Source organism: Ochotona curzoniae, unplaced genomic scaffold (assembly GCF_017591425.1).
Source record: "Ochotona curzoniae isolate NIBS_2020 unplaced genomic scaffold, NIBS_Ocur_1.0 contig_3255, whole genome shotgun sequence".
NCBI lineage: Eukaryota > Metazoa > Chordata > Mammalia > Lagomorpha > Ochotonidae > Ochotona > Ochotona curzoniae.
Window position 1 is genome coordinate 3,073,077 of NW_024465777.1, and position 27,456 is coordinate 3,100,532.

A 27,456-nucleotide genomic window follows, 5' to 3' on the forward strand; every position below is an offset into this window, starting at 1 on the left:
GTCCCTCCGCCTCCCCGGGAGGCGCGGCCCGCCCACAGAGGCCACGCCCCTCCCGCGCCCTGGGCACGCCCCTTGTGCGCCTTCCAAGCTCCTGAGTGGCTCTTCCGCCGGCGCCAGCGCGGCCTCTCTGGCCTTTCCCCGGCCGAGGCCACGCCCCTCGAGCTCCGGCCGCGCCCTTTCCTCGGGAGAGTCCCGAGACGCCGCCTGGCCCTGGCCCCGCCCCCGGCGCGAGGCCCCGCCCCCGGCGCCCCGCCCCGCGGCTTGAAGCGGCTGGGGCTGCGGCCGCCTGCGAGTCGCTCGTGGGGCGTGGGGCGGTGCTGAGGGAGCCGAGGCCGCGGCCAGCTCGACGCCGGGAGTGTGTCCAGCGAGCGCAGCGCGCCGGGAGTCCGCAGCCAGAGCAGCCCCGGAGCCGAAGCCGCAGCAGCAGCCGAGCCGGCCATGGCGTTGTCGATGCCGCTGAACGGGCTCAAGGAGGAGGACAAAGAGCCCCTCATCGAGCTCTTCGTCAAGGTGAGCGCCCGGCCCGGCCGGCCGAGGCCCGGGCTCCCGGCACGGGCGCTGGCGGGTGGGGGGCGGTGGCCCGCGGGGCCCCGGAAAGCGCCCCCCGCGCGGCGCCCGCACTCGGGTGGAGGGCGAGGTGAGGGCAGCGGCCGCGGCTCCCGGGCCGTCCCCTCCCCACCCCGGGCCCATTGTCTCGGGGCCACCCGCTGCTTCCCGCCTCCCGGGGCCGGGGCCGGGGTCGCCGGTCCGCCGGCCACGCGGGCTCCTGCGGACGCCGGAACAGCGTCCCGCGCCCCGGGGGTCGGGGAGAGCCCGCGGGGTGGGGGGCGAACCGCTCCGCCTCGGGCCGGGGTTCCCGTCCCCCACCCCCGGCCGGTCACCGGGCCAGAAACGCCCAACTTTTCTGACCGATTTTCGGAAGCACCTCGGCTCCCCGCCCGTATGAAACTGAAACTTTAAATTTTGGATGCAATCTTGAAAAGAAAAGAAAAAAATAAATAAATGAGCGCGAGGGGCGGACGCTCCAACACCCCCCCCCCAGCGGACTGGGGTGCCCAGCGTGGGTTTCCTGGCCCCGGCGTTTGCCCCCCAACCCCATCCCACCCCACCCCACCCCACCCCACCCCCCATCTGCGTTTCTCCCTCCGGCTGCTGCGACGTTGGGCTGCGCCGCTTGGTCGTGCGAGCCCTATTGTTGCCGAGGGAAAACTGTTGCGGGCGAGAAGTCCTGCCTGGCTTTGCGGAGCTGACTCCTGCCGCGCCCGTGGCTTCGGTGTTTAGTTCCTGGGACTGCCCTGGCTGCTCGCCGAGCCTTCCCGCGACCCTTTCCGTGTCTCTTTAATAGTTTCCAGAGTGGTAAAGGAGAGAGCGCGAGGGCAGAAGTTACAAACATCTGGATGCGGCTGCTCCACCGAAAATGGCCTTCAAGTCTGGGACAGTGTTTGAGCTGCTTCTAAAACGCTGCTCATTTGGAGCCAGGCAGCGTACTGGAAAGTTAACAGGGATCTAGAGTTACTTGGTTCTTTTCTTCTTCTTTTTTTTTTTCCTTTCCCCTGAGCGTTTCTGTTAGAGAGATGTGGGAGGGTGTGTTTAAGAGGGAAGAAATGGCCCACAGCTGATGGAAGGGCCTTTATTTTAGGGTTTTCTTGCAATCGTGGATTTGAGAAACTTGTTAGTCCAGGAGAGTCCGACGGCTTGATAGAAGCCCGTTGTGTCAGGAGCCTCAGCTACTTGGGGGTGGCAGACACAACGCTTGAAAGTATAGAGAATGTCGGGGCCCTGTAAGGAAGGGAAAGGAAAGAGGGGGAGTAAAAAGCCAGCTGGCAAGGGCGGAGGATGAGTACCAGACTAGACCGAGGTAGGAACAGGAAGGAATTGTGGTGATGCAGGCTACACGCAGCAATAATTAGAGAGCGGGGCTACCGAGGGGCAGTGTTACCATTGGGAATGAGGGGTGTTGTCAGTTACAGCTTCCAGTCGGCAGCACCCCGGAGCTCCCATCCACACAGGAAGGCTGAAGGAGAGGAAGGTGCTGGCTTAGGCAGCACCTGTGCCAACACTGGAAACGCACAAGATTAGTGTGGCCCAGTACAAGGACCCCACTGGAATTTGTGAAGTGCGTCATGGCCCCGCTGGCTCTAACTTGAGCTTTAGTCAGAAGGAGGGGCTCGTGCTGCGCTGTTCCCCAGACTCAAGGCACCTGCACCCTTCTCCTCGCTGGCATTCCAACTCAACTGCTTAGCACAGTGCTGGGTGGCTGAGAACCAGGGTTCAAGTTCCAGTTGTTCGCTGGCTTGGTGGAGTTGCGCACCAGATTTTTTGTTGTTGTTGTTTGTTTTCTCTCTTCAACCTTTACTTTCTTCATTTGTAAAGTGAGAGGTGAAATGTTTTTTGCTGCTCCGTGATTCAACTCAGGCTACACTTTGCACTGCTGGAGACCAGATGCGTTGCTTGAAAGGGGGTGAGAAGGAAAGGGTAACAGTGATAAACAGTAGTCTTGCTTTGTTCGCAAAGCCTGTATATGGAAAATGCAAATGGGGGGAAATACCCTTGTAAATATAGTTGCCTTGAACGCCATGTGGGGCAGAGGCCGTGTTTGTCCAGCATGGTGTGTTCAAACAGTGTTTATTGTTCTGCCAAGAGCTGTCTGAGTTCGTAGGAGAAAACTGCTGTTAGACGAAATTCATTGGAGGTGCTAGGGGACACAGTGGAGGGCCAGGGGGTGAGGGGACGCAGTGGCAGGGCCAGGGGGTGATGGGACGCAGTGGCAGGGCCAGGGGGTGAGGGGACGCAGTGGCAGGGCCAGGGGGTGAGGGGACGCAGTGGCAGGGCCAGGGGGTGAGTCTCGCTGCCCAGACTGAGATTTCAACTTGGAGAGCAATGACTCAGGACATTGTCACATAGTGTGACAAGATTCACAGCCCGATTCCTTCCTTGTGGCGATATATATATATATATAGATTTATTTGCAGAGAGACCAGGAGATACAAAGACAGACCTTCCATCCCTTGGTTCACTGCTCAAATGGTCACAAATGCAGAGCTGGGTGGTCTGAGGCCCAGGAGCCAGGAGCTTCTTCTGAGTCTCATGTGGGTACAGGAGCCCATGGATTGGACCATCTTTTGCTGCCTTCCCAGGCACATTAGCAGGGAACTGAATCAGAAGTGGAACAACCAGGATTTGAACCAGTGCTCTTATGGGATACTGGGACTACAGGCAGAGGTTTAACTCACTGTGCCACAGCTCTGATCCTATGGGGAGAAATCTTTTTAATGATTTATTTATTTTTATTGGAAAGTCAGATACATAGAGAGGGGAGGAGTGACAGAGGAAGATCCTCCGTCCACTGATTCACTCTCCAAGTGGCTGCAATGGCCAGAGCTGAGCCAATTCAAATCCGGTAGCATGTAGCCTCTTCTGGGTCTCGCATGTGGGTGCAGGGTCCCAAGGTTTTGGACCATCTTCTACTCCTTCTACTCCTTCCCCAGGCCAGAAGCAGGGAGCTGGAAGGGAAGTGGGGCCACCGGGATATGAATAGGCACTCATATGGGATTCTGGCACATGCAAATGAGGACTTTAGCCACTAGGCTACTGTTCTGGGTTTGAAAAAATTTTTAAAAGAAGTTTATTTCTAATCTGGTTGAAAGGCAGAGAGATCTTCCTTCTGCTGGTTCACTACCCAAGTGCCGGTGGGAGCCGGGGCTGGGCCAGACTGAAGCCAGGAGCTCGGCGCTCCATGAAGGAGGTGGAGGTGCAAGCCCTTGAGTCGCCTCCCAGGAAGCATCAGAGGAGGCGATGTCTGAGGTGGAGGAGTCGAGACTGGAGTGCATACTTCTGTACGGGTGTAGCATCTCCAGCAGTTTGTCACTCAGTGAACTTTTGGAACCATCCACTGTTAGGGTGACTTATGTATGCTAACCTTTAACTAGGAACTGAGTAGTTCCTTAGAATTGGTGTGACTGCTGCCAAGTCTGCTAACTCAGTTTGTTCCAAGGCACGTCTCTGAAAGCTCTCTGTGCTGCGTCTGCACAGCTGGGATATTGATGGACCAACCTGTGACAATGAATTAAAAATACGTGGAGTGGTTTTTAGTGCACAGCAAGTAGATACGTGCGCTGTGTCATTTTGTCTGTGTTTACACGCAGACCTGCCATCTGGGTGGACAGTGAAGTCCCTGAGGGCAGAGTAGGTCTGTGTTGTTCAAAGTGCCCGCAGTAGAAGAGGCTGCCGTGTGTTGGGCACAGGTTGCGCCCTCCTCTGCTGAGCATGCTCTTGTCTGGGTATGTACCTGCCATGCTGTACCTGCCAAGCCTTGGAACTGGAACCCTCTTATATTCTGTGGGTCCAAGTCCCACATCGTGGCACTTTGTCTCAGTCTCGATAGCTTCCAGTCTCCAAAACCCCAGGCAATTTTTAGCTACTTCTTTCTTTTTTTTTCCATGATTTAGTTCTAACCTTTTAATGTATCTACCATATTTTCCACCCATGTTTCTGTTAGGCTGTGTCCAGAATTGGGGTAGCCAAGGTTTCTCTTTGGGTAAAAGTAGATGGATCCTGGTGCAGTAGCTTACCGGCCAAAGTCTTCACCTTGCACATGCTGGGATCCCACGTAAATGCAGGTTCTAATCCCGGCAGCCCTGCTTCTGATCCAGCTCCCTGCTTGTGGCCTGGGAAAGCAGTCAAGGACGGCCTTGTTATCTTGCACCTGTATGGGAGACTTGGAAGAAGCTCTTGGCTCCTGTCTCCGGATTGGCTCAGCTCTGGCCATTGTGGCCACTTGGGGAGTGAATCAGCGGATGGAAGTTCTTCCTCTCTGTCTCACCTCCACTCTGTATGTCTTAGTTTAAAAAAGAAAAAAAGAATCTTAAGAAGAAAAAAAAAAGGAGTTGCTAAGTCTTACATGAGATAAGGAGAGAAGTGGAGAAGAGACAGACTTTTTTGATTTTTTCATTGGCTTACACAAGCCCAGCCCTTGTTGGCCCCCGCTGGTGGCTTTGGTTGAAGTGAGGGTGTTTCTGAGCTCTGAGAGGCGGGGTGATGCAGTGTGTAAGAACACTGTTGATCTTGAGATTTGGCAGGAGGCTCTGATGTGCATGGCTCTGGCGCCAGACTGCTTGGCTTGAATCTGGCCTCTCCTAATATGCCAGACCAAATCCTTCAGCTCTCACTTCTTCCGGGTCTTGACTTTTAATATTAGGTTAGCACACAGTAACGTTTGTACAGGGTTTGCCAGGCCGATTCACTGATTGTGTATTAATTTGAGTTGTCCCCGGCGCTGTAATAAGTAGTGCTTGCCAAGCGATGGTGCAGACAAGAGACCCGTTTCCTTCTTTGTTCTCTAGCAGTCCAGAAGGTGTTAGAGACATTGATTTCCTTCTAACTTGGGGAGCCAGGCTCTTTGCAGCTTGCTCCCACCACATTATCCTCTGAGTTGTCCACGCTGCTGGCTGATCAGTTTGGGTGCAGCCAGTGGGAAGAGGAGGATGGGTGGAAGCCCACGTTCGCCCAGTGCTTCTGGTTGTCGCTGCCTCTTGGTCCTGTGGTGGAGAACATCACAACCCTTCATTTAAGTTCAGTAGAGATGTCTGGTTGTAAAAGACTAGCGAAATTGTTTGGTCCAGTCAAGATAACCACAGGTAGGATTTGAAAGTTATTAACGCTAATTTAATAACTTAAAATATAGGCTAATTTTAAAAAAAAGATTTCTTTAAAAAGTAGAATTAGGGAAAGATGCACAGAAAGCTCTTCTTCCACTCGGCCCCCAATGGCCTGGATGAGGAGCCAGGTGGAAGCCAGGTGCCTTGGAACTTCATCTGGGTATTCCATGAAGGTGCAGGGGCCCAAGCTGGAACTGCAGCTGGCACTCATATGGGATGCCAGATTCGCAGGTGTTGGCATAATCCACTGCACCACAACACTGTCTTCAAGCAGACTCATTTCTAGGTTGATGATTCTAATGACTCAAGAATGACATTATAAATATCCAAATGGCCATGGGCAGAATAAAGGGTCCCCACCCTAGTAAGTGGTGGTAACTATCGTCTAGCCACGTACTACGGAACGCGTGAGAGTGCTTGTCATACGAGGAACACCTGCTTTTGCCATTGTAATAGTGTTTTCTCCCTTATTGCTACTACTGAGAGGCAGTGAGAGGTCGGAGTTGTGATGCAGCAAATGAAGTCAGACTAACACTCTGCTTCCTGGGTGCTCCCAGTCGCCTTAGCCCCTACTTCCCCAAGGTCATCATTGTTTTCTTTCCAATACAATTTATTATTATTTCTTAAAAGATTTATTTATTTTTATTACAAAGTCAGATATACAGAGAGAGAGAGAGAGAGGTAGAGCTTCCCTCCGATGATTCACTCCCCAAGTGAACGCAACGGCCGGTGCTGTGCTGATCCGGAGCCAGGAGCCAAGAACTTCTTCCGGGTCTTCCACACGGGTGCAGGGTCCCAAAGCTTTGGGCTGTCCTCGACTGCTTTCCCAGGCCACAAGCAGGGAGCTGGATGGGAAGTGGAGCTGCCGGGGTATGAATTGCCACCCATATGGGATCCCGGCGCATTCAGGGTGAGGACTTTAGCCACTAGGCTACCTTGCGGGGCCCACTTCTTTCTTTAGGTATAAATTGACACCTTTGAAAGAGGAAGGAAGGGAACGCTTTGCATCTGTGGTCTTAAAGGGACATGGCTTTTGAAGCTGAGGATGAGACGTTTTCTAGGTTTGTTTGTTCTCAACATTGTTTGTTGGGTTGCGTTCTGTGCTGCAGCTGCCCAGGTGAGATGTGAGTGGGTGACACAGAGGGCAGACTCTCGGGGCACGCTGGTTTGAAGTGGGAGTCCTTGATGTTTTAATTCAGGGACAGGCTTCAAGCCTTTCCTCTTTTCAAACAGGACACACGGAATGACATTACTATAGGAAATAATGCTAATAAGAACTTTGTTCTAATTATAGAACAAAAGCAAGTGTGGCTCAAGACAGTGTTACCTTGAATTTAATTGGTTTGACATTCATTTGAGGTTTCCAGAAGGGACAGTATGGGGGATAGAAATTAAAGTTAAGGGCCTGGCACAGTAGCCTGGTAGCTAAAGTCTTCTCCTGGCTTCAGATCGGCTCAGCTCTGGCTGTTGTGGCCACTTGGGGAGTGAATCAGTAATTGGAAGATCTTCCTTTCTGTCTTTCCCTGTATATCTGACTTTCCAATGAAAAAAAAAAAAACTTAAAAAAGTTAAGTTGTGAATTAATGGAAAATTTGTTCTTGCTGCTTTTGCCTATGCTCTGCCTGAATATTTATTTAGCTATACTACTTTTGGCAAAGGCCACAGTGTGATTTTGGTTAAATGTAAAATTCTGAGCCTGGTGCGATAGCGTAGTGGTTAAGGTCCTTGCCTTTCATGTCCTTGCCGGGATCCCATAGGGTTGCCAGTTCTAATCTCGGCAGCCCTGCTTCCCATCTAGCTCCCTGCTTGTGGCCTGGGAAAGCAGTCAAGGACGGCCCAAAGCCTTGGGACCCTGCACCCACATGGGAGACCTAGAAGAAGCTCCTGGCTCTTGGCTTTGGATCAGCTCAGCTCCAGCCATTGTGCTCACTTGGGGAGTGAATCATCGGATGGAAGATTTTCCTCTCTGTCTCTCCTCTGTATATCCTCATTTCCAATAAAAATAAAATAAATCTTTAAAAAAATAAATAAATGGGGGCCCGGCGCGGTGGTGCAAGTGGTTAAGTCCTCGCCTTGCACGCCCGGGATCCCATGTGGGCGCCGGTTCTATCCCGGCAGCCCCGCTTCCCTTCCAGCTCCCTGCCTGTGGCCTGGGAAAGCAGTCGAGGACGGCCCAAAGCTTTGGGAACCTGCACCCGCGTGGGAGACCAGAAGAGGCTCCTGGCTTCGGATCAGCATAGCATTGGCCGTTGCGGCCGCCTGGGGAGTGAACCATCCGATGGAAGATCTTCCTCTCTGTCTCTCCTCTCTGTATATCCGCCTTTCCAATAAAAAAATAATAAGAAATAAATCTTTTAAAAAAAATGTAAAATTCTGAGAGAAAGGGACCCCAAATGAAGGAACCAGAAGGCTTTTGAGTCAACGGGACTGAACACGTAAGTATTCTAACACGGCATGAATGTGACGGGGGAGCGGCACTTGGGGGAAGCCGGCTGCCCGCAGTGTGACAGTAGGTTTGGAAGGATGCCTGAGAGGGGCCGAAAAGCCAGGCAAGGTTGGTGAGCAAGGCCTTCTCACTTCCTCGCAGGATGGTGAGTCCTTGAGGGGCAGGGTGGGAACTGTGTTTCAGCCATGAATTAAGATTTTGGTCAAGTAGCGGAGTAAGCCAGGAGAAGTGTTACCTTTTTTAGAGTCTCACGGGGCTTGGGAAGGGAGTTGCTGCGGGAAAAATCACACTTGGGTTTTGATGACAAAACATCCAAGTTGACTTTAACAGAAGTCTAAATTTGGGAAATTAGTTTGTAAATTTCCTTGTAACTTTCAATACTGATGTCCTTTTTGAGACTTGGCTGTTGTGCCTTACTGGTCGTACCAACTTTTGCTAGAAGGAATATCAATTAGCCTTATTATGACTTTTTCCATTTAGAATATCTAAGAGGGCCTGGCACAATGGCCTAGAGCTAAAGTCCTCTCCTTGAACGTGCTGGAATCCCATATGGACGCTGGTTCTAATCCCAGTTGCCCTGCATCCCAGCCAGCTCTCTGCTTCTGGCCTGGGAAAGCAGTCGAGAATGGCCTAAAGACTTGGGACCCTGCACCCGTGTGGGAGACCCGGAAAGAAGTTCCTGGCTCCTGGTTTTGGGTCTGCACAGCACCGGCCATTGTGGCCCCTTGGGGAATGAATCAGCGGACGGAAGATCTTCCTGTCTGTCTCTCCTCCTCTCTGTATATCTGACTTTGCAATAAAAATAAATACATTAAAAAATACAACTGTAGAAAAAATTTAAAAATATAAAAGAAACTATATTCATCTAATTATAATTTTATGAAAGGAACTTAATGTAGTTAAGTAAGACTCGAAAATTGTGTCTAAGATGGACTAGAAGTATTTCAACTTTTTTTAAAAGATTTATTTATTTAATTGGAAAGGCAGATGTACAGAGAGGAGGAGAGACAGAGAGGAAGATCTTCCGTCCGATGATTCACTCCCCAAGTGAGCGCAATGGCTGGTGCTGTGCCAGTCAGAAGCCAGGAGCCTGGAGCTAGGAGCTCTTCTGGTCTCCCACACGGGTGCAAGGTCCCAAGGCTTTGGGCTGTCCTTGACTGCTTTCCTAGGCCACGAGCAGGGAGCTGGATGGGAAGTGGGGCAGCCAGGATTAGAACCAACACCTATATGGGATCCTGGCGCTTGCAAGGAGAGGATTTTAACCACTATGCTATCGTTTCGGGCCCCTCTGTGTACTTTTAAAATTTTCTCCCAAAGATATTTTGCTTTATTGAAACTTACGTACATTGTACTTGTAAGCTAGGAGTATAACATATTTTTCTCCCTCTTTTTGTTATGAAATTAATGTATCCAGCTTCTCGCGTAAAATATTCAATTAAAAAAAAAAGATTTATTTATTTTTATTGGAAAGGCAGCTTTACAGAGAGAAGGAAAGACAGGGAAGAAGATCTGATGGTTCATTCCCCAAGTGGCTGTAAAGGCTGAAGGTGAGCTGATCTGAAGCCAGAAACCAGGAGCCTCTTCCAGGTCTCCCATACAGGTGCAGGGTCCCAAGGCTTTGGGCCATCTTTGACAGCTTTCCCAGGCCACAGGCAGGAAGCTGGAAGGGAAGCGGGGGCCTCCGGGATACGAACCAGCGCTCATATGGGATCCTGGTGTGTGCAGGGCAAGGATTTAGCTACTGAGCCAGTGGGCTGGGCCCGAAATGTTAATTCTCTTAAGAAAGAACTTAGTTTTAATTGTAGCAGACTTGCCAATGTACAGCATAGCTGTGTCTGGTATGTTTGGGAGAAGGGAATCCTGTCCGAGCCTGGGGAGTGCAACGCCGACGAGCTGAGCGCTGCCCTGACTGAGAGCCTGGGCGGATTTGTGGTTTCTCTTCATGTTTTCTCTCCTAACAACACTCTGTTTTCAAATAGAGACGAAGTAGTAGAATTTACCAGAGTGAACATTATGAAAAAGTCAAGATGAACTGTATCAGATTACTCTGCTGCTCAGGAAAGCTGAGGAGTGGTAGCTGTGAGAGCCAACTGCACTGACCAACCAGGAGGAAGAATGGATTTGAAGTCACATTTTAGCTTAGAAAGTGACTGAAAAACTATTTTCAAGGATATACACATAGTAAGAGTGTGTGTGTGTGTTGTGTGTGTGGTGGTGGTTGTTGTTGTTAGATTTATTTTTATTGGAAAGGCAGATTTTAGAGAAGGAGGTACAGAGAGAAAGATATTCTGTCGACTGGTTTACTCCCCAAGTGGCCACAACAGCGAGAGTTGAGCTGACTTGAAGCCAGCAGCCTGGAGCTTCTTCCGGGTCTCCTACTCGGGTGCAGGGTCCCAAGGTTTTGGGCCATCTACTGCTTTCCCAGGCCACAGGTAGGGAGCTGGGAAGGAAGTGGAGCAGCCGCAAACTGGCACCCATATGGGATCCTGGGCATGCAAGGCAAGGACTTTAGCCAGTAGGCTACTGTGCCAGGCCCGGTTTTTGTTTTAAGATTTATTTGAGGGCCCGGCACGGTGGCGGAGTGGTTAAGGTCCTCGCCTTGCACGCTCGGGATCCCATATGGGCGTCGGTTCTATCCCGGCAGCCCTGCTTCCCTTCCAGCTCCCTGCCTGTGGCCGGGAAAGCAGTCGAGGACGGCCCAGGGCTTTGGGACCCTGCACCCGTGTGGGAGACCCAGAAGAGGCTCCTGGCTTCGGACTGGCATAGCATTGGCCATTGCGCTCACTTGGGGAGTGTATCATCGGACGGGAGATCTTCCTCTCTGTCTCTCCTCTCTGTATATCCGCCTTTCCAGTAAAAAAATGATAAAAATAAATCTTTAAAAAAAACAAAAACAAAAAACAAAACAAAAAAAGATTTATTTGAGGGCCCAGCGCGATAGAATAGTGGTTAAAGTCCTCGCCTTGCACGCCTAATATCCCATATGGGTGCTGGTTCTAATCCCGGCAGCTCCACTTCCCATCCAGCTCCCTGCTTGTGGTCTGGGAAAGCAGTCGAAGATAGCCCAAAGCCTTGGGACCCTGCACCCGTGTGGGAGATCCAGAAGAGCTCCTGGCTTTGGATTGGCTCAGCTCCAGCAGTTGTGCTCACTTGGGGAGTACTCTCCTCCTCTCTGTATATCCACCTTTCAATAAAAATAAATAAATCTTTAAAAAAAAGATTTGAAAGTCAGAAGGAGAGATGGAGATCTTCCATCTACTGACTCATTCCCCAAATGACTGCATTACCCAGGTCTGGGCCAGTCCAAAACTATGAGTCAGGAGCTTCATCTGGGTCTCTCATGTGGGTGCAGGGGCCCAACGAGTTCAACTGTCTTCTACGACTTTCTCGGGCACATTAACGGGGACTGGATCAAAAGTGGGGCAGCTCGGACTTGAACTGGTATCCATGAAGAATGCTGGAATTATGGGCAGTGGCTTCACATACCAGCCGCATGTTTTTATTTACTTATTGTTTTTTAGGGTGCAATTTATACTACTTGATGTTCTGTATTATAGGATATTTTAGTTAACAGCAATTAAAAGTTTCTATTAATTTAGGACTTTTCAGGTCTTCATTAAATCATATAAAAAGTGTGCTTAGTTCATTAAACATACATTACATTTTTTTAATTGTCAGGATCATCAATTAAAATAGACTTTTAATTTTTAATTCTTATTGGAAAGGCAGAGAGGAGAGACAGAAAGATCGTCTTTCTGTTGGTTTACTTCCTAAGTGGCTGCATCGGCCAATGCCGAGACAATCCGAGGCCAGGAGCTTCTTCCGGGTCTCGCACGCTAGTGTAGGGTGTAGGTACTTGGGCCGTCCTTGACTGCTTTTCCAGGTCACAAACGGGGAGCTTGGATGGGAAGTAGAGCAGTCAGGACACGAACCAGCATCTGTATGGGGTCCTGCCAAGTGCAAAGCCAGGGTTTAGCCGCTGAGCCATCACACTGGGCTTGAAATAGACTTAAGAAAAATAGCATAAACATATGTATGTATTTGGGTTTGGTCTGTTTTAATGTTTTAAGTATTCATCCTAAGTTTGAAAATGTCATTACCTGTCTGCTCCTTAGTATATTTATTCATTTGTATGTATCATACTCTTTAAGAAATGTGTTGTTTTCAGTTATAAAAGCTGTATACATGTGTTACTTCAGACAACGTGGAAGGCACAGAAGGAGTCAAAGTAAAAATGACCAATCGACCCCTTTGTATAAGTGATTTTTGTGTTGTTAGATGGTCTCCTCTTCATAATTTCTCATGGAATCATTGACTAGAACTTGCATGTAGTGTTTTAGTGTTCTTCATGACAGGAGGATCAGGGAAAAATGAAACTCGTTTTGCTATGTAGCATGTATTGAGTTAGTTTCAACAACTTTTACTTTTTTTAAGTTTTTAAGAGAAACTTCTGTTGACATGTTTGTCTTCCCAAGAGCACTGAAGGAACATGTATACACTGTTTCAGCCTTGTTGGGGGAAGCAAGGTTTTATGTTGTGAAATCTGCTGACCTGCACAACTGCTGAAGGAACAGATTGGTGTTGATATGATGGTCTGAGTTAGGCTTTCCCCCGTGTTCTAGAGAAATCTGTTGTAAACATCCCAGCAGTGTTTCAGTGTTAATTTCTTGCTGCAGTGTCCAGCAGGTGAGGTGTGTCCAATTCAAAGTTGGAGGATGTAAGGTGGCAGTCCTGCCCAGGAACACACACAGTGTGTAGGGATCTTAGCAGAAGCACAAGTCACTGAGTGCCGGGGAAGGGAACAGGCCTCTGGTCTTGAGCAGCTCGCGGTACTCCACCAGGAGAGGTGTGAGCCATAGCGGGGCTGCTAACCAGGTTCTTGGCACCATCTTTTCTTGGTGACTTTTTGTTTCTAGTACTTTTAAAAAGTCTAGCTGGGCTTGAGAGCAGTAGTACTAAGAGGAGAGCTGGAGGAGTGAGGTGTGTTTTTAACATTTTAAAATTTATTTTTATTGGACAGGCAGATTTACAGAGAGAGAGCAAGACAGAAAGATCTTGAGTTTGTTGTTTCACTTCCCAAGTGGCTGTAAAGATCAGAGCTGAGCTGATCTGAATCCAGGAGTTTCTTCTGTGTCTTCCATGTAGGCGCAGGGTTCCAAGGCTTGGATTGTCCTCTGCTGCTTTCCCAAGCTGTAAGCAGGGATCTGGATGGGAAGTGAAGCAGCCCAGATACAAACCGGTGTCTGTATGGGATCCCAGCGTGTACAAGGTGAGGATTTTAGCTGCTAGGATGCTAGGATGCTAGCATGCCAGGCCTACCTAACACTTTTTTGAAAAATATTTGGGACCTAGTGTGGTAGCCTAGTAGGTAAAGTCCTCACATTGAACATGCTGGGATCCCATGTGAGTGCTAGTTCATGTCCCAGCTGCTTTGCTTCCCTTCCAGCTCCCTGCTTGAGGCCTGGGAAAACAGTAGAGGGTGGCCCAAAGCCTTGGAACTCTGCACTCATGTGGTAGACCCGGAAAAGGCTCCTGGTTCCTGGCTTTGGATCAGCACAGCACAGCTCCGGCGGTTGTAGCCACTTGGGGAGTGAATTAGCAGACTAAAGATCTTTCTGCCTATCTCTCCTCTCTGTATGTCTGACTTCCCAATGAAAATAAAATAAATCTTAAAAAAAAAAAGACATGTTTATTTGAAAGTGAAAGACTGTTCCAGGAGCCAGAGCTGTGCCTTGGTCCCCCATGTGGGTGGCAAGAACTTAGAAGTTGAGCCATCATCTGCTGCTTACCACAAGGCTGGATTGGAAGTGGAGCAGCAGGTGCTCATAGAAGTACTCCGACGTGGGGTACGGGTAGCCCAAGTGCCAGTTAACGTGCTGTGTTGCATGTCCACCTTCAGCATGTAATTTGACCGTTATTCTCCGCCCTCCCACCCGTGCTTCTGGTATCTTCTGGTACTTCATAGAGTTTTTCTCATTGTCTTCTGCTGTAGTTGTTGGCAGATATCCCTTTCCGTGTGCTGGATGGAAGGCTGTGGGCTATGGCATTGCTCTTGCCAATATCGGTTCTTTTGTCTTTTATTAAAAATAGTGTCTCAAGTTCAGGATTCAGTAATGCCCTAAATTAGTTAATTTCTTTCTCTTACTTATTTTAAAAATTCTTTTATTTGAAATGATGAATTATATCGTCCATTCTCTGATTTGACTCTCCAAATGGTTGCAATGCCAGGTTTGGGCCAGGTGCCTGGAGCTCTGTCTGTGTCTCGCAGGAGTCTGACAAGGCCGAGCACTGGGCCATCTTCCATTGCTCTCCTAGGTGCTTTATCAGAAAGCTAGACTGCACGTGAAGCAGCTGGGACTGCAAATGGTATGGATGCTAGTGTCACGGGCTATGGCTTAACCTGCTGAGCCACCTCTTTTACTCTGTGCCTCCTCACTGGGCATGAAGCGATGGTGGTGTGGCCGTGAGCGCAGAACAGTAGCTGTTTCAACAGTCATTCATCCACAGCCTTTACTAACAGCCCGCTCTAGGCGCTGAAGAAACCGAGAAACATGTGCAGTCCAGCTCGAGTAAACTGGCCCCGAGCTGCGGCGAGGAGGGAACACTGCCTGGCGTTGTTGGTGGGGAGCTGTTTTTAGGAGAGGCCTCATATGAAAGCCTGCTGGCTTTTCAGGAGATCTGGAATGTACACTTTATACATGTGCATCTTGACACAGACTCATTTTTAAAAATAGTTTATTTTTGATGATGTTTGCATAGTTGATCAGGGTGGGAATGGTCGAGGGTTACGGGAAAGTGGACAAGACCATTGTTTCCACATTTTCTTGTTCTTCTTCCTGTGTCCGGGGAAAGGGGGAAGATGAGGGGAGAAGCCACACTCAGCCTCCCAACTGCCCAGTACCCAGGGATGGGAACGGCCACCTGATATTAACCCAGCTCCGAGGGTTCTGCTTAAGTGGTTTCAGTAGTTCAGAAATGCTGTCAGTCTTGCCGAGCCAAGGATGAGGAAATCCTTCCAATGTCCGTTGTCTGACCTAGTTGACCTTAGAGTCTCCATTTGCCCAGATATTCGCTGTCATCGCTTGGTTTGGGTAGTTATCTAATTTGTTCTGTTCTCCTTCCTTTGCTGTGGTACCCGCTGACGGACTCATTTTGTGCAAGCATGAGAGGGAGTGTGTTTTGTATTTGAACGAAGGCAAGCATTCACGGAGTGCTCTCCGTGTCCATGTGCTGTGGTCCCTGCGGGGTCATTGTCACTTGATTGTTGCTCCGTAAGATGCTTGCTGACAGGATATGCACAGCCTTTTTTTTCCTCCTCCTTCTCCTTGCACAGGCTTGATTCCAGAAGAGTCTGGAGGGAAAATAGGAAATACAAGGTTACATGATTAGGAAGAAGCCAAGGCCTATTAAGTTCACAGAAATACTCCTGCAAGAAGGAGGAGAAATAACCAGAAAGTGTGGTACAAATCACTGGGCTCAGTGCACATTTGCTTCTTTGATTTAGTGTTTTAAAGTGACTCTTGTTGGGATTGAAGTGAGCTGATTTGCCTTTTTCTTTGCAAAGTGAACATGAAGTGAAGGGGGAACATGATTATATTTTGGCCTTGAGCACTTGGCCTGGCAGCCATTGGAATGAAGAGTTTTTGGTGACAGTTACTGTCCTAATGAATCAGTGGGGATCCCTGTGTTACAGTGTTTCTCAGTATTTTTTAGAAGTTTTATTGATTTTCATTAGAAGGGCAGATTTATAGAGATCAGGAGGGACATAAAGATCTTCCGTCTGCTGGTTCACTCCCCAAGTGGCTGCAGTGGCCAGAGCTGAGCTGATCTGGAGCCAGGAGCCAGGAGCTTTTTCTGGGTCCCCCATGCAGGTGCAGGATGCTGAGTACTTGGGCCAACCTCTACTGCTTTGTCTGGTGTAAGCAGCGAGCTGAATGGGAAGTATAGCAGCCAGGATATGAATCGTGCTTATGGGATCCCAAGGTGAGGATTTAACCACTGAGCCATCACACCATGCCATCTGTACTTTTTTTTTTTTTTTTTAGCTTATTTATTTTTATTTGAAAGGTAGATTTACTGAGAAGGACAGATAGATATTTCATCTATTAGTTTACTTTCTATATGGCTGCAGTGGCTGGACACAAGTATGAAGCCAGGAGTCCAGCAAGTGGCCACAACCACTAGTACTTGGCAGGGCCGAAGCCAAGAGCTTGGGTCAGGTCTTCCACCTGCGTGCAAGGGCTCAAGGATTTGGGCCGTTCTTTGCTGTTTTTCCAGGTGTATTAGCTGGGAGCTGGACCAGAAGTGGAGCAGCTGGACAGGAACTGCCGTCCGTATGGGATGCTGGCAGTACAGGCTGGGGCTTAATTGTTGTGTCGCATACCAGTCTGTGTCTCAGTTACTCTTTGTAAAATTTCTTTCTGTCCTGTGTCCTATCTGAGATTTATAGTTAGAGCTAGAGTTAAGATTGGTGACTGAAGTTACTGTTTGTATTCTCTGCATAGGCATGGAAATAGGCAGCTTGAGAGCTGAAGATCACTGGAATTAGTATTTCAGGTTGGCCATTTTGCTGTCAGAGAGGAGACTTTGTTAACAGAATGTGACCTGTTAGGTGAAAGGTCTCTTTCTGTCTCTCCCTCTCTCTTGCTTCAGTCCTGGCGCAGCCTCAGCCCTTTGTGGGCATTTAGGAAATCAATAGATGGAAGTGGATGGAAGCTCTTTTCTCTTTTAAAGATTCGTGTAAACCTTATTTGTTGTTACTCAGTTTTTGGCAAAGCAGAGTTAAGACTGTTAGCCTGTGGTTGGTTTGCAAATTCAGTGTCTGGTTTAATCCTTCAGGGTGTTACTGAGAGAAACATCAGCCTGCAGCCCTTACGAAATAGAAAACTCTCCATACTTTTGTCAGAAGAGCAGGCTTAGTTTAAATCTAAAGCTAAACTTAAATTTACTCCTGAATTAAATGAGGCCTGACCTGGTTGACACTTACTAGGTAACTAAAGGACGTTCAGAGTGGACTCTGCTGTCTCGGTCCAGCTGCCCCAGCAGCTGTCCGGACTTGCAGCTGAAGCAGTCATTGCACTAGCAGGAGTGTTTTTCTTCCCCCTCCTCCCCTTCCTCTGCCTTTCTCCCCTATCCTTTTCCTCTCCCCCCCCCACCACATTTTTAGATTTATTTATTTATTTGAAAGAATTGCCAAGAAGATTTTCCATTTGCTGGTTCACTCTCTAAATGGCTGTAACAGGCAATGCTGGACCAGATTGAAACCAGGAGTAGGTGGCACTTTTTTTTCCTTCAAGATTTATTTATTTATTTATTTATTTATTGGTTGTAAAAGCAGATATGCAGAGAGGGGAGTCAAAGAAACATCTTCCATCCGCTGGTTTATTCTCCAAAGTAGCCACAACAGCTGAAACTGAGCTGATCTGAAGCCAGGTACCAGGAGGCTCCTCTGGGTCTGCCATGCAGGTGCAGGATCCCAAGGCCTTGGGCCGTCCTCGACTACTTTCCCAGGCCACAAGCAGGGAGCTGGAAGTGAGGCTGCCAGGATTAGAACTGGTGCCCATATGGGATCCCAGTGCGTGAAAGGCGAGGACTTTAACCATTATGCTATCATGCCAGGCCCTACTTCCCTCTTAAAGCCAGGGTGGTAATCATAAAACAGATAAATTGGGTGCTTAGAATGGGCCAGGCCCAGGGTTCCTTTATATGTGTTTGCTGTGTAACCCTCATGGAAATTCTGAACTAGGGATTTTACGTATGAGTTATAGAGAAGTCAGTGTTTTGCAGAGAGTGGCAGGAGCAGGAAGCCACAGGACTGGGGTTCTTACCAAGGTCCTAGGGATCCCAGAGCCTGCATTTTAACCACTAAGAGCTTTTCAAAAAATTTATTTATGTTCTTGTTCTGTTTATTTGGAACTTGAATTTTTACCTAGCAGTTTTGTTTCCATTATGGACTATTTTCAGTCATCCTAAAAAAGTGAAAAATAATACATTTTCTGTTTATTTTCTATGTTAAGGATACTTGGTAAAAACATACCAGTACTCGGGGAGCCTGAGAGATGAGCTCGGGTGCTTTCAGTTCTCTTGGTGGAGTTGAAAAGGAAGCTGTAAAATTTCCATGACCTCACCTCTTATATTTTTGGGGGACTGGTTAATTAGTGTTTTATAAAGTACTTTACAGGGTTTATTTATAATCCTAAGGAACCTAACTTGAATATCACATATTTTCATTTTTAGAATTGTTTTCCAGTTTAGAAATGTCAGAGTGGTCCAAATATAACAGAAAGTTACATACTAATTTGTTGATAGTTTGAGTTTTTTTTTTTTAACCTATCCCTTCAGAGAAGCCTGCACTTTGTATTGTTGATAGAAAAAAAAGCAAGGAAGTTTCTTTTTGTGGCGGGAGGAAATGGCTTGTTAGTTGGAGACTTTATCCATATTAGGTATAAACTAAATATAGGCCTGTAATCCAGGAGTGAAGTCACATCCCTGAAGTTCCTTAAGCAGAGCTAATGAGATCTGCTAGTGCCCGGGGCTCTCCCCTCCCTCCCCTCATCCCCTTTTGGCTCCTTCAAAAAGGTTTCTAGATTGGTTAATCCTATGGCCGGTGGCCTGCCACTTCCCGTTTAACAAAATAAATCAATCCAGTTACCCAGTTGCAAAGACCCCTAGTTTAAAACAAGCCCACATACTTCGCTTTATGTATTAAACAGGGCTGTTTATGTCTCCGTTTGAGGGGAAGTTGTAAGTATAGCCATGACTTTAGTTTTTTGACCCTGTCATTTTCTTACCAATGTAAAAAAATTTTTTTTGGTGATGGGGGGTTGGGTTAGGTTTGTTTTATCTTTTAGTTTTTGCCATGTATTTTAATTCTGAGGCTGGATTCATCTAACAAAAATCTGTTTTAGTTCCCTCCATCCCTTTTGTTTTTGACTGTGAAGTCAGGTCATTATGTGGCCAAGTGGTAATAAGATTTGTTCTGATTGGCTGGTTTTAGAAAGTGTGATGGAATGGAATGATGGCATAAATCAGTTTCTAGCCAGAACACAGGTTGTTCTCGAACAAGGACTTTGCAGTGCCCTCTCCCCGCCAAGCGTTGTAACCCACAATGAGCCGTCGCAGGCCTACCAGAGTGCCCAGGCGCCCTCCCACATGCTGTGGTCCTGAAGAGAAGCATTCTGGACATTTGGGGCATTCCTTGTTTATCAAGAGATTGTTTGGAATACAGCTAACTCTGGAAAAAGTATAGCTGAGTGTGTTTCAGGAATGGGGAATCAGCTCTGAAACTCATTTCTCCAAGGCTCCGTTCTGATGCCTCTGGTGCTTTCTGTGACCTGCCACAGAGCAAGTCCTTCCTGCTGCTCTAAGGGAGAGCATTTTCAAGTCCTCCCCTCTCCTGGTTCCAGGTTTGGGAATCAGGGACCTTTTATTCATCTTTTTTTTTTTTTTTTTAAGATTTATTGCACAAGCCTGGCCTTCACATATTCTAGTGGATGCTATTGCCTAGTTGGGGCATCTTCCAAGAAGCCCCACCAGGCCTGCCTCCAGACCTGGTTTGTGTACATGCCAGCCTCTGCTGTGGTCTAGTCCAGCCCAGCCTGTGTCCTGTCTGGCTCTTGTGCACATCCACAGATGCTGTAGCTTAGCTCATTCCACACTGCTCTCACACCCTCTCAGGAATGCCTACAGGTGCTGCTGCCTTGTCCAGCCTGGCCCGCCCTCAGCCCTGGTTCTTGGGCACATCCATGAATGCTGTAGCTTAGCTCATTCCACATTGCTCTCATACCCTCTCAGGAATGCCTACAGGTGCTGCTGCCTTGTCCAGCCTGGCCCACCCGCAGCCCTGGTTCTTGTGCTCACCAGTGCTAGCCTGACATAGTACCCTGCCAGACATTGCCAGGTGGTGCTGCAGCCTAGTCCAACCTGGCTTGCCCCCAGACTGACCCATACCAGTTCAGTTCTCATGCCCACCAGGGGAAGCAGCAGCTTAGCAAGGGAGTCCCTGAAGTTCCCCTACCAGGCCTACACCCAGCCCCTGGTGGTGTTTGTGCCAACAGGTGCTATATCCCTGTATGAGATGGCCCACCCCTAGTCTGCATTTGCCAGCAGATGCTGCTACCTGGCACAGCCTGATCTGTACTGTTACTGGTGGGTGCAGCAGCATAGCATAGTCTGGTCCACCTCCTGCCCTCCTGTGAATTGGTGGGTGTTATAGTGAAACCTGGCCCTACCTGTTGTCTGGCCTGGCTCTCACTCATGCCAGTGTGTGCTGTGGACTGACCTTGCTGGGTCCCTACCCCAAGACCAGGCTCACACATATGCTAACAGGTACTGCAGCCCAGCATGGTTTAACTTGCTCCCAGCCCCAGGTTTTACACTCACCATTAGGAACTGTGCCTAGCAGAGAAGTTCCTCAAGTTTTCCTACCAGGCTGTCTCCCAGCAATGGATCTTGTATGTCCTGGTGGTTGCTGCTACCAGACTGACATGGTCAGCCCCCAGTCCTGACACTCACTGGCAGGTACTGTGGCTGTGGCTTAGCCCAACTGGCCCACACCCATTCCGGCTCTCACCAATGGGTGCTACAGCTGAGCCTAGTCTAGCCCACCCACAGACCCAACCTGGTGGTGCTGTGGCCTAGCCTGGCTTGTGCCATACCCATCTTGCCTTCTCAGTTGCAAGTGGGTGCTGGAGCCTAGCTCAGTCTGGCCTTCCCATAGACCCAGCCCACACACATGCCAGTGGGTGCTGCAGCCTTGCCCAACCTGGTCTGCCCGTAGCCCAGACGCTCACATTTCACCAGTGGAAGCTGCAGCCCAGCAGGGGAGTCCCCAGAGGTCTCGTCCTAGACCTGTTCCCAGCCTTGGGTCTTTTGTGTGCTGGCAGTTGCAACAATCCAACCTGGCCTGGTCCACACACAGTCTCAGCTCTTGATAGTGAGTGTTGCAGACTAGCCCAGGTAGGCATGGCTCACACCCTGTCCTGGCTCTCCTGTGTGCCAGTGGGTGCTAAGGTCTGGCTCAACCAGTAATATCCCCAGACTCAGCCCACATAAAAGACATGCCTGGCCCTCCCCCAGCCTTGGTTCTTGTGCTACCAGCCCTGGATCTCATGTGTGCTGAGGGTGCAATGGCCCTAGTTGGCATGGTCCGCTCTCAGTCCTGGCCCTTGCATGTAATATATAAGATTTATTTGAATAGTAAATTGACTGTGAAAGGGAAAGGTGGAGGAGAGGGAGAGAGAGAGAGATACATAGGTAGAAAGGAGGTACTAGTCTAGGTTGAAGCCAGGAGCCTGGGTCTCCCACGTGGATGGCAGGGGCCCAAGTATTTGGGAGCTGGATTGGGAGCAGATAATCTGGATAGGCAATTCAGGTGTTGTAGGCAGCAGCTTACTTTGCTGCACCAAAACATTGTCTCTGAAATTCAGGTTTTTAACAAAAGAAGTTGGATGTTTGACTTTACTGCTAAATTCTTGGTAGAAAGTCTTGTTAAAATGACCTTATTGGTACACCAAAGCTGCTTAAGCCAGGGGGAGAGGCCAAAGCACAGCTCACGCAGGATTCTGTGTGGCCCTGGTTCCGTGGCAGCTGTGTGGCCTGCTGGGCTTTGACGGCACAAGGCTTCCCCTCATCCCCGCAACGTGTTTGTCTTTATTTGATCAACAAGGAAGGGTCCTGACAGCTACGAGTTTATCCTTGGTTAGAAGATAATGATAATTTTAAAAAAGGATTAGAAAGTTTCAAGTACATATTTTTTCATATGTCCAATATGACAATGGCATTTAAAAAGTAATTTTTTATAATCATGGCTTAATATAACTGCGTTGATGTTCTCTATTTCTGAAATTAACTCATTTAAATACCAAGCATTCAAATTCTTTTTTTTCTTTTAAATATTTATTTTTATTGGAAAGGCAGCTTTATAGAGAGAAGGTAAGATTGAGAAAGATCTTCCACCCACTGGTTCAGTCTTTTTTTAAATTTTTTTAAATTTTTTTTTAAAGATTTATTTTTATTATTTTTTCATTGGAAAGGTGGATATACAGAGAGGAGAGACAGAGAGGAAGATCTGTCCACTGATTCACTCCCCAAGTGAGCGCAACGGCCGATGCTATGCCGATCCGAAGCCAGGAGACTCTTCCAGGTCTCCCACGCGGGTGCAGGGTCCCAAAGCTTTGGGCCGTCCTCGACTGCTTTCCCGGGCCACAGGCAGGGAGCTGGAAGGGAAGCGGGGCTGCCGGGATTAGAACTGGCGCCCATATGGGATCCTGGCGCATTCAAGGCGAGGACCTTAACCATTATTCTGTCACACCAGACCCACATTGATTCAGTCTTATAGGCAGCCAGAATGACTGGAACTGAGCCAATCCAAAACCAGGAGCCAGGAATTTCTTCTAGGTCTCCCACGCTGGTGTAGGGTACCAAGGCTTTGGGCCATCCTCTGCTGCTTTCCCAGGCCACAAGCAGGGAACTGGAAAGGAAGTGGAGCAGTCGGATACATGAACAAGCACCCTTTTGGGATCCCTGCCCTGGAGGTGGAGGAGTAGCCAGTTGAGCCAATGAGCTGGCCCCCAAGCATTCAGATTCTAAATAGATTTGGGATATAGATTTTGTGGTTGATTTTAACTATATGTATATATATATATTTTAAGATTTATTTTTATTACAAAGTCAGATATACAGAGAGGAGAGACAGAGAGGAAGATCTTCCATTCGTTGATTCACTCCCCAAGCTACCACAATGGCTGGTGCTGTGCTGATCTGGAGCCAGGAGCCAGGAACCTCCTCCAGGTCTCCCGCACAGGTGCAGGGTCCTAAGGGCTATCCTCCACTGCTTTTCTAGGTCATATAAGCCGGGAGCCAGATCACAAGTGAAACGCTGGGACGCGAACTGCTGTCCATATGAGATGTCAGTGCTGCAGGCTGAGGATTAGCTTGCTTTGCCACTTCACCAGCCCTTCCTATAGTTCCTGGACGCTATTGTGTGTTTTAGGTTGAATAGCTTCTTGATCTGACTTGGTTCCTGTCTTTTTTTGTGTTGTTAAGCAACCTAAGAAAAAAGTTTGAAGTTGCATCCTGTTCTTCTGTGTATTTGTTCAGTTTCTTTTTCATTGATATTTCTTCTCTTTCTTTGTAATGAGTACATTTATCTCCTTCAGTATCATTGTGGTAACTGCTGTAAAATTCTTGTGTATGCTCTGTAGGCATGTCTCCTGGATTACTTACTCCTTGAGGGTGAGTTATGTTTTCTAGTTTGTTCCCTATGAGTCCTTTTGGGATTCTATTCTGGGCAGTAAAAATGTCAACTAGAGGATGATTGGATTTTGCTAGATTCTTCTGAAGAGTGTTGATTTTCTTTATCAGCAGCAGGCAGTAGCATAGCTGCCGTCTGACGGCAAAACTCCTCCCCTTGTGGCAGGCGGCAGGCCTTCCCTTCCCTTTCCGTCTTGGAGGCGGCTCAGTGTGGGCGTGTTTCAGGGATCAGCCGAGTCTGGATGAGCTCAAGGACCTTCCCACTCACATCTCCCTGGTGATGGGTATTGCGGGCTTTCCCTTGGGGCCTGAAGCCATCAGGGCTGTGGATTCGCCACAGAGGTGTAGAGGTCCCGTGTGGAACAAGGCTGAGAGATCAACATCTGGAAATTTGTCCCAGATGCCCCCCTCCTCCTGAGTGTCGGTACCCGGCACCCGGCGTCTGCCGGCCTTTGCTGAAAGCGGAGCTGCTGCTCAGGGAAGAGGGTTGATTCTGGAGGAGCTGCTTGGCCAGCCACAAGCCTCAACTTGTTTTTTTCTTTCTTCTTCTTTTTTTTCCCCTAAATTTATTTTTGAATAAAATAACTCCTTAACTTTCTAATAGTTTTAGATTTTTAGAAATATCACAAAAGCAGGAGAGATTTTCTAAGTGATTTTAAAAGAAAATGCTTCTCATTGTAGCAGCCTCCTGGACTTCTTGCAAGGCTAGGTTTAGCTGCCATTTAAGGTCTGCCTTCTGATTGTGCCACGCAGCAGCAGTCTTTGTAGGAGCTGCCGAGTTATATAAGCCTATTTTTGTCTTTTTGCTAAATGGCCTCAGCTATTAAGTATTTTGAACCTAGATTTCCTTTTGGTGTGTGCGTGGGTTTGTATGTGTGTTTGTTTTTTCCTGTACTAACTAGCTTTATTGACACAGCTTGTTCCCTTTCCTTTCTTTCCTTTCTCTTCCCTTCCTTTAAGAGCTATTTATTTGAAAGGCAGAGTGACAGAAAAAGGGAGAGACAGATCTTTGATCCAGTATTCACCCCCACATGTCTGCAGTGAAACTCCACCTGCTTCCCAGGTACATTAACAGGGAGCGGATTCGGAAGTGGAGCAGCTGGGATTTGAACCAGTGCTTGTAGGGTTTGCCAGCATCAACAATTGGAAGCGTAACCTACTCTGCCACAGTGCTGCCCCTTCCTTAAAAATATTTTTTGTTGTTGTATTAATTTGAAAGAGTGAGATATCTGGTTCACTCCCCAAATGGCTGTAGCCAACTGGGATTGGGTCAGGCTGAAGCCCGGAGCCAGGAACTTCTTCCAGGTTTCTCATGTGGGGTAGGGGCCCAAGCACTTGGGTCATCTTCTGGTGTTTTCCTAGATACATTAGAAGGGAGCTGGATTAAGAGTGGAGCAGCCAGGACACGAGCAAGTGTCCCTGTGGTACTGTTGGTGCTGCAGGTGGTAGCTTAAGTTGCTATGCCATAGTCTGACCCTGCAGCTCTTCATCTTGATGCAGAAACTGGATTGCAGTGGTGAACAGCACGGACTCTAACGTTCAGAACCACTGTTTGGCCTCTTCTTATTTTTGTGACCTAAATGACCTAGCTTCCTGGTGCCTCAGTCTTACCTAAACTACAAGGAAAACACTAAACTTCACAGTATTATTGTGGGGTACGATATATGTAAAAAACTTACATATGATTCATACTAAGTGTGAGATAAGCTGCTGAATAACTGCTAGCTACTAACTTGTTTCCAGTCGGTTTTGGTGAGGTTTTGATTTATCCCAGCTAGTACTTATTGGGAATGCAACATGTCTTTTTGCAGAAAAACCAGTAGCATCCTTGCTTACAAATTCTTCAATAAAGATACAGTCTTTAGTTAAAGGAAACAAACAAAACAAAAACGGTCTTGATGACAAGAATGGAGGGAGTTAGACAAGAAGGGAGGAAAGAAAAAATTATGAAGGCTTTTTCTTTGCCTGACACAATGACTCAGTTGGCTAAATCCTCCCCTTGCAAGTACCAGGATTCATATAGGCACCGGTTCATGTCCTGGCTGCTCTACTTCCCATCCAGTTCCTTGCCTGTGGCCTGGGAAGGCAGTGGACCCTCTCCTTGGGACCAAGTCCTTGGGACCCTGCACCTGTATGGGAGACCTGGAGGAAGTTTCTGGCTCCTGGCTTTGGATTGGCTCAGCTTCGGGCTTTGTGGCTTCTTGGGGAGTGGATCATTGGATAGAAAAGTTAGTTAAGGTACTTAAGGCCTCAAAGATTAAGTATATCAGGTATTTGGTAAGCTTGTATAATAAATTATTTCCTTTGTGAGTGTAAAATTTAAACACTTTAATTTCACAATTGGGCCCCTGCCAATAGCATCTGGTGTGGTAGTAATACCAGTGGAATCCCTGTGGCTCCGGGTGCCCTGCAGGTCTAGGAGATCCTTTGTGGCCATTTTTATCTAAAGTGGCTGCTGCTCCTCCACTCCCTTTATACTTTGTTTCCCTTTAGGCACTCACTGCTTTTTGTAACCTCTAACTTTGTGTATTTATTATCTGCCTTCCACAGACCTCTTAAGTTTCACGAGGTCAAGTCTTATCTGTATCAGCTAAAACTGTTCCCCGTGCCTGTTCATTGCTTGGCAGATAGTAGGTCCTCAGGAAACACGCACTGGGTGCTGACTAACATGACCTGAGGCTGGGGCACAGACACGTGCGAGATGTCAGGTGAGTGAGGGGAGAGAGCCTGGAGTCGGAACTTTGGTGGCAAATGCTCTTCAGACATGAACATCACGAGTGTAAAGGTTTCCTGTGGATTGGAACCCTGCGGTCCCTAGTGTTTTTTCTTTTTTTAATTTTTTTTTTTTTTTAAATTTTATTGGAAAGGCGGATATACAGAGAGGAGAGACAGAGAGGAAGATCTTCCGTCCGATGATTCACTCCCCAAGTGAGCGCAACGGCCGATACTATGCCGATCCGAAGCCAGGAGCCTCTTCCGGGTCTCCCACGCGGGTGCAGGTTCCCAAAGCTTTGGGCCATCCTCCACTGCTTTCCCGGGCCACAGGCAGGGAGCTGGAAGGGAAGCGGGGCTGCCGGGACTAGAACCGGCGCCCACATGGGATCCTGGGTGTGCAAGGCGAGGACCCTTAACCACTTGCGCCACCGCGCCGGGCCCCCTAGTGTTTTTATTATTTTTTTTTCTGATGTTAGAAATAAATGGTGATATTGATTTGGATACTTATGGTTATGAATAATTGAAATCCTTTTTTTTCCTCCCTCTTTTTTTTCCTCCTGTATCCACAGTGGCGGAAGAGGAGGGAGCTGCTCCTTGCTGTCAAACTATATCAGCACCCAGGGAAGGGGGACAGCGTTTTGGTGATGCCTTCGTCACCCCAACGTGGGAGGGTGTCAATTGAGTGGTTTTGACAGCTCTGAAATATTTGTTTTTGGCTTTGTTATACCAGGGTTGGGAAACTCTTTCCATGACTGTTGGCTGACCAAGTCCACCTTCGTGTATCTACAGACTGGACACTTGCTGCAAAGCCTGGGCAGGAGAGTTGTCCAACCTGTTCTGCTTTCTATCCTCAGATGAGGCATTTGATGTCCTCTGCTGGCCTAGATACGTGGCTGTCATGTCCCTTGTGTGCATCACGGCATGCTGACCACTGCACAGGCATCAGCAACTGAGAGCTCCCAGTCTGCACATGCCTTCCATTGTTGGACCACATATCCTGTGTTTTCCCTGTGGTGAGGGTCTGAGTCCAGTGGTCTGGCTGGGGAGTTGCCTGTGAAACCTTGCCTGCGGTGACCTCAAACTTGTCTCTTGTGTGTGCCAGCTAGTGCAGAGTCAGGTTCAGTCTGTCACCTGCACCAAGCCAGTTCATATACCAGTGGTTGAAGCTGCCTGGTTAGTTCTGCCCCTAGACCCATCTCTCTCGCAAATTGATGGGTGCTGCAGCCTGGTCCAGCCCAGTCTGTCACAGCCCCAGTCCTTAGGGATGCTGAGGCCTATTCAGGGTGGTCCCAGTCATCTCCACAAGGCCCATCCCCAGTACCAGTTTTGCATGTGCTGGCACGTGCTGCAGCCTTGCCTGGCCCATCTTGTATCCCATCTGGCTCT

The 27,456-nt window shown here is 48.4% G+C and overlaps 1 protein-coding gene across 2 annotated transcripts in view; it reads left to right on the top strand.

The window, feature by feature from the left end:
* The first annotated feature begins 318 nt into the window (after nt 1-318).
* CLIC4 (chloride intracellular channel 4) overlaps nt 319-27,456 on the top strand; it is a 67,988-nt gene continuing 40,850 nt past the window's right edge. The window contains exon 1 of one of the 2 annotated variants that reach the window (XM_040979582.1): nt 319-510. In XM_040979582.1, the coding sequence (XP_040835516.1) occupies nt 439-510 (72 nt within the window). In that variant the 5' untranslated portion in view covers nt 319-438. Of the gene's footprint in view, nt 511-25,981; nt 26,064-27,456 lie in introns of those variants that run through there. The other variant, XM_040979583.1, reaches the window with a different exon arrangement.